A 5,726-nucleotide genomic window follows, 5' to 3' on the forward strand; every position below is an offset into this window, starting at 1 on the left:
CTAATTTGTGCATTACAATGCTTGCCTTCTTGCAGAGGGGCAGGGCAGCAGCCAGGCAGGGAGGACTGGAGTCTGCATTTATCTGCTCACACCTTCTTATCTCCGTGGAACTCGTTGCACCCTGATTGAGAAATACTGACTTAATTCTACACAGTCCCTCATGATAGTTAGTTTAAAAAATGTGCATTTTTTTCTTTAATTTAATCTGCCATTTTAATGTAAGTATCTCCTCGATAAATAGAAAAGATGAATGATATTTGGCTGTTTTAAACCATAATTCGTAAAGCTGCTCTTCTTCCCTCTAAGTACTCCACAAGTATTCCCCTTTAGTACTCCTTAAATTTTCACAATAAAACAAGAAAAATATGATGCCATTTTAGTTGGGTACCAGAACTTTCCAGCTGCTAGACAGTGCATGTTAGGCTGTAGCGCTGCTTATTAAATGATTATATGTAATTTTGGAAGACGTGATATCAATTTCTGCCAAATCTATTGTCTCGCGAGACGAACAGATGCCTATATTGTATCAATTTTGTGACAAGTAGGATGCTGTGAGGAGAAAGAAATATGTTTACAGTCTCTGGAAATGTTTCAAGTAATATTTCATCATTCTGTCTCCTGCAAGATATTTTTGTTGGGAAGAAATGCAGTGCAGTCACTAAAAGCCAGCAAATAATTTTTTCCATAACTGTTGATGGTTTTTGCCCTACATATCTTATTTGATATTAGTTTAATTTTCTTATTACTTTTTGGTAGAAATATGGAGGGAATTTTTGTATGTGTGTTTTTCCAGGTGGAGAAGGGCTAAGGAAGATGATGATGTAACTTGACATCATGCCGTAACAAATCCAGATGTTAATCATAGCTCTTTTGTTTTATGGCTGTGTGTGAATGTGTGTATAATGAATCCTCAGTTGGCATTTGATTTGTTTTTCTTGGCATTAAATTAATTATTTTTATCTACTCTGGCTGTTCCTGATTATGCTGATTTTTTCTTAGACTTCTTTTACTTTGTCCTGGGTAACATTCTTGTTGGCAAAGCATCCTGAAATTCAGCAATCTGTGTATGAAGAAATAGTTAATAAGTTGGGCAAGGACCGTGTTCCCACTGCAGATGATGTCCCTAAATTGCCAATGATAAGAGCTGTGCTTAAAGAAACTCTGAGGTAAGTAGCAGACAAATGCAAACTGATAATTTAAAGCTTTTGTGTCTTTATTCTTACCTACTTACTGCTAATTATTGTACCACTAATGTGTACAGTGTATTCTGATCACCGTAATATTATATTACACTTAGAAAATATTAAGTGCTGTGCTATGTAGTTATTAATTACCATATTATCTTGTGTACAACACACCCTGGAATAACATACATACCTTGTTTTTGAAGGGCAGAATGAAGGAAAGATGGTCTCCTTCTAAGTAACTGAGTAGCAGCAGCTAGGGAGACTGCTCATTGTTCTTTTGTTCCATGTGGATCGTGTGCAGAGTTAATTTCACTCTTGCTTGGCAGAAGCTTAAGGGGCAGAAATTGCTGTTGCCGTATTTCCTTACTTGAAACACCCACCCCAGTTTCTAGCAACTAGAAAGTGTGTGTTGTATGCAAGAAAATACAGTTATACTACTCATTACATGTCTGCATTGTAGATAAGAGTTAGACTGTGCCTTTAAAGCATTGGTTCTTGTAGAGGACTATGAAACCACACCACCTCAGCAGTGGGTGTAGGAGAAATTTTTCCTTAGAGGATATAAGGGAATTTACCTGCTTCTGTAGTTCTTAAGGAAGTTACCTACACATGACTCTATTTCTTCCCTTAAAGGTGGCTAGCTCTGGGCAGTTGCTATGATTGTGGAGGTAAAATGATTGCAACTATACCTGCCTCTGAATCAGGGGTTCCTTGCAAACTGGTGTCTAAGAACCAGTGACAACTTATTATTCCTATTTTTCAGGTGCGGATTAAAAAAAAAACCCTGTCATTGGCAGAGACAGAATTAAAAGTGAGGAGTTTTTAGCCCCTAGTCTTATATTTGGACCACTTGACAAACCAGGGAGCCCCATGCTTATACTACCTCCATGCCATGAAGAACTCCCTATCCACTGACTCTAGCTTTCTGCACACCAAATCCTGAAAAAGAGGTAATGTAGCTGCCTTTGTCATGCACTTAAGTGCCCCTCTATAAGCATATCTGAGACAGCGTGCCAGTGTCAGGCAAGCGTCAAGTCCTGCACTAAGGCGATTAAATCAGCTCATTTGGGATGATTTTGGTGTGATGGAGAGAGAGTAAGGTGGAGGGGTGTGCTTAATGGTGCTGTTTCTGGTACAACATGGAGGTGGTGTGGAAATATCATAAGAACTCTTGGAACCTGTATTTGCCACAGTCCATTTCATGATGGTTATATGTTACCTTGGAATCTAAATAGGATTTAGCTTTCCTGTTGTCAGTAATTAATGTTGAGTGTCTCGTTAACAATTGTCTGTAGGTTATTCCCAGTATTACCAGGCAATGGTAGGGTGACTCAAGAAGACCTCATTGTTGGAGGATACTTGATACCTAAAGGGGTGAGTTGTACAATTGTCTTAAGGAGGGGGAAGGATAGAATTTTATATTTTCTGTATGTCTTGAAGTCTTTTAAAACACACACACTTCCATGACTTCTTATGATACCATCTGTGTCGAGCTTTATAAAGGTTTACTAGTTGTGTGAAAAAAGTGGATTTTATCACAGATTATCTCTCTCTCTATTTGAGTAAATGCAAAGGTTTTCCTAACACAATGGTTCCCAACCTTGGGGCATGACCCAAATTGGGTTAGGTTTCAGAACAGTAACATATATTTCAGTTATTTTTACAGCTGGACTAATTCAGGTATCTAGTTCATTCTATGGAGAGAGATTCATTTCTTTTTTAATTGGGGCCCACTTACACCTAGGCGTTCCAGTTGCCCTCAATTAACAGTGGAACTTTCACTGGTGCCATTTGGAGATGTATACAAAGATCAAAGATAGACTGCATCTTTAGGTAGATACTAAACTTATACTATCAGTCTCATAGAAAGTAACATTCTTTCTCTTTGTTGTGACAGATTCAAGTGATCTTCAAAACAGATATAAATTCAATTTGATTCACAGTAAAGTCCTTTTATAATAGCAGAGAAATATACAGGTGTCTTAATTATTAAGAAATGGATCCTCAGGTTCCATAACATTGTTTATTTAAGTATCTACTTGCTGCATTCTGTATTTTGAAAACGTGACCATCTTTGTAAATGTCATTGTTTCTAAACTTTGTTTTCTTTCCTTCCCCATTCTCTTTTGCTACTCTCGTATTTCACTTGCTTTTGTCTGTTCTGTTCTGTTCTGTTCTCTTCTTATGTAACTGTTCTGGAGGCAATTCCAAGTCTTAAGGGTAGGGATTTACCTTGTTTGCAATTCTGCATTTTTTGTGAAATCCTGTGAAAAAACAGCAATGCCTGCGATTTTGGCATAGATTTGCCAGGTAAAAAAAACTTACTAAAAATGAAATGACAGGAATCCTCTGGGCCACTGCAAACTGGCCTCACAGCCTGATAGGCGGGGTGGGAGAGCTGCAGGCAAAAAGCACAACAGCAAAGGTCTGCTCCCTTTTGGGGTCTCTGGCACACCAGCTGGAGGAGCTCCAGGCTGCAGTCCAGAGATTGCATGCCATCAGGGATGGTGAGCGGGAAATAGACTCCTACTGCCAGGCCCTTCTCCCCCTGGAGGTGTAGGGCAGACCATGGACACCTTCCAGGGCAAGGGAGGACACCTCCCATTCTGTCCAGCCAGGCAATTGGACCGAGGTGGTCAAGGGCCCTAAGGCCCGCTGCACCAAGGACCCCACCCCGCTGGAGCTTTGCAACAGGTATGAATCTCTTGCAGCCCCAGCAGAGCCTGCTAAGCTGCCAGCTCCTGCCAGCAGCACAGGTTCAACTGTAGCTACCACACCCGTTCTCCTTAAGACAAAACGCAAAGTGTTTATCGTGGGAGACTCCATCTTGAGGGGGACTGAGGGGGCAATCTGCTGCCCCGACCCCTTAGCCTGGGAAGTCTGCTGCTTCCCAGGAGCCCGAATCTGAGACATTGTGGAGAAGATCCCTAAGCTTCTCCAGCCCACTGACCACTACCCTGTGCTCCTTATCCATGTGGGAACGAATGACACGGCTCGGAGCAATCCCAGCTGGGTCATGAAGTGCTACAGGGATTTGGGAGCAGAGCTTAAGGGGCTGGGGGCGCAGGTGGTGTTTTCCTTGATCCTCCCAGTTTTGGGTTATGGACTGAGGAGTGAGAGGAGTATTGAGCTAGCAAACCAAAGACTGCAGTGCTGGTGTCATCATGAAGACTTTGGCTTCCATGACCACAGTCTGCTCTTCGGTGAGAGAGGCAGTGAGCTGCTGGGAAGGGATGGCCTCCACCACTCCACTGTGGAGGAGGCTCTTCTCAGCCAGACTGGCTGACCTGCTCCACCAGGCTTTAAACTAAGCCCTCTGGGGAATGGTGGGGACTACTGCTACTGCTGGCCTGCTGAACAACCCTTGCAAAGCCAGCAGGCCAAGGCACTTAAGGGACCCCACCCCTGCCGCAGCCCTGCAATGAGCATTGAGCAAGGCAAGGGCCCCAAAAGGGACACTTGTATGCCTGTACACAAATGCCAGGAGTTTGGGGAATAAACAGGAGGAACTTGTCCTCCTGCTTAACACAAATAATTACGATGTCATAGGGATAATGGAGACCTGGTGGGACTCCACCCAGGACTTGACCATGGGTATAGATGGCTATACGTTGTACAGGAGAGATCTAGTGGACAAAAGGGGTAGGGGTGTAGCTCTCTATGTCAAGGAAAGCTACATGTCCCTGGAAGCCGGCATTGGTGCCCAGGGCGGACCACTGGAGACCCTCTGGGTTAAAATCAGTGGGGAACATGGCACAGGGGACACAATGGTGGGAGTCTACTACAGACGTCCTACCCAGGATCAAGAGCTTGACCAGGAATGTGCTAGGGATTTGGCTGAGGCTGCATGCTTTCGGTGCATGGTTGTCATGGGAGACTTCAACTACCCAGACATCTGCTGGAAAGAGTGCTCAGCCAAATCCAAATGGTCACTAAGCTTTCCCTCGTGCATGGATGAGCTCTATCTGATGGAAGAAGTCTACAGGCTGATGAGAGGTAAAATGCTGCTCAACCTGGTACTGGCAGCAGGGGACAACCTAATCAGCGACCTAACCATCAAAGGGAAGCTAGCCATGAGCTGATCACCTTCACTATCTGCCGTAAAGCTGGCAACTCAGTCAGCAATACAGAAGTCCTCGACTTCAGGAAAGCTGACTTTGACAAGCTCAGGAGCTTGTCAGTGAGGCCCTAAAGGGCCACAACCCAAAGGGGAGGGGAGTTCAGGAAGAGTGGTTGCTCCTCAAGGGAGCAATCCTAGATGCACAAGCAAAGTCTGTTCTGTCTCGGAGGAAAGGCAGCAACATCTTCATCAGTGACTTGGACGCAGGAGTGAAAAGCACCCTGTTCAAATTTGCTGATGACACTAAGATGTGGGGGGATGTGGGCACACTAGAAGGGAGCAACAGACTACAATCGGACCTAGACAGGTTACAGGGGTGGGCGAATGAGAATAGGATGGGATTCAACACAGACAAGTGCAAAGTGATGCACCTGGGGAGGAACAACCGGCACCATACCTACAGGCTGGGGAACTCCCCT

At 44.0% G+C, this 5,726-nt stretch overlaps 1 protein-coding gene across 1 annotated transcript in view; it reads left to right on the forward strand.

The window, feature by feature from the left end:
- The first annotated feature begins 760 nt into the window (after positions 1 to 760).
- The window catches only part of LOC109322511 (cytochrome P450 27C1-like), an 11,217-nt gene continuing 6,251 nt past the window's right edge, over positions 761 to 5,726 (forward strand). Inside the window, exons 1-3 of the mRNA XM_019553562.1 lie at positions 761 to 775; positions 1,000 to 1,166; positions 2,483 to 2,561. Of these exons, the coding sequence (XP_019409107.1) occupies positions 761 to 775; positions 1,000 to 1,166; positions 2,483 to 2,561 (261 nt within the window). The remainder of the gene's footprint in view (positions 776 to 999; positions 1,167 to 2,482; positions 2,562 to 5,726) is intronic.

This window comes from Crocodylus porosus, unplaced genomic scaffold, assembly GCF_001723895.1.
Source record: "Crocodylus porosus isolate Cpor-Errol unplaced genomic scaffold, CroPor_comp1, whole genome shotgun sequence".
NCBI classification, from domain to species: Eukaryota; Metazoa; Chordata; order Crocodylia; family Crocodylidae; genus Crocodylus; species Crocodylus porosus.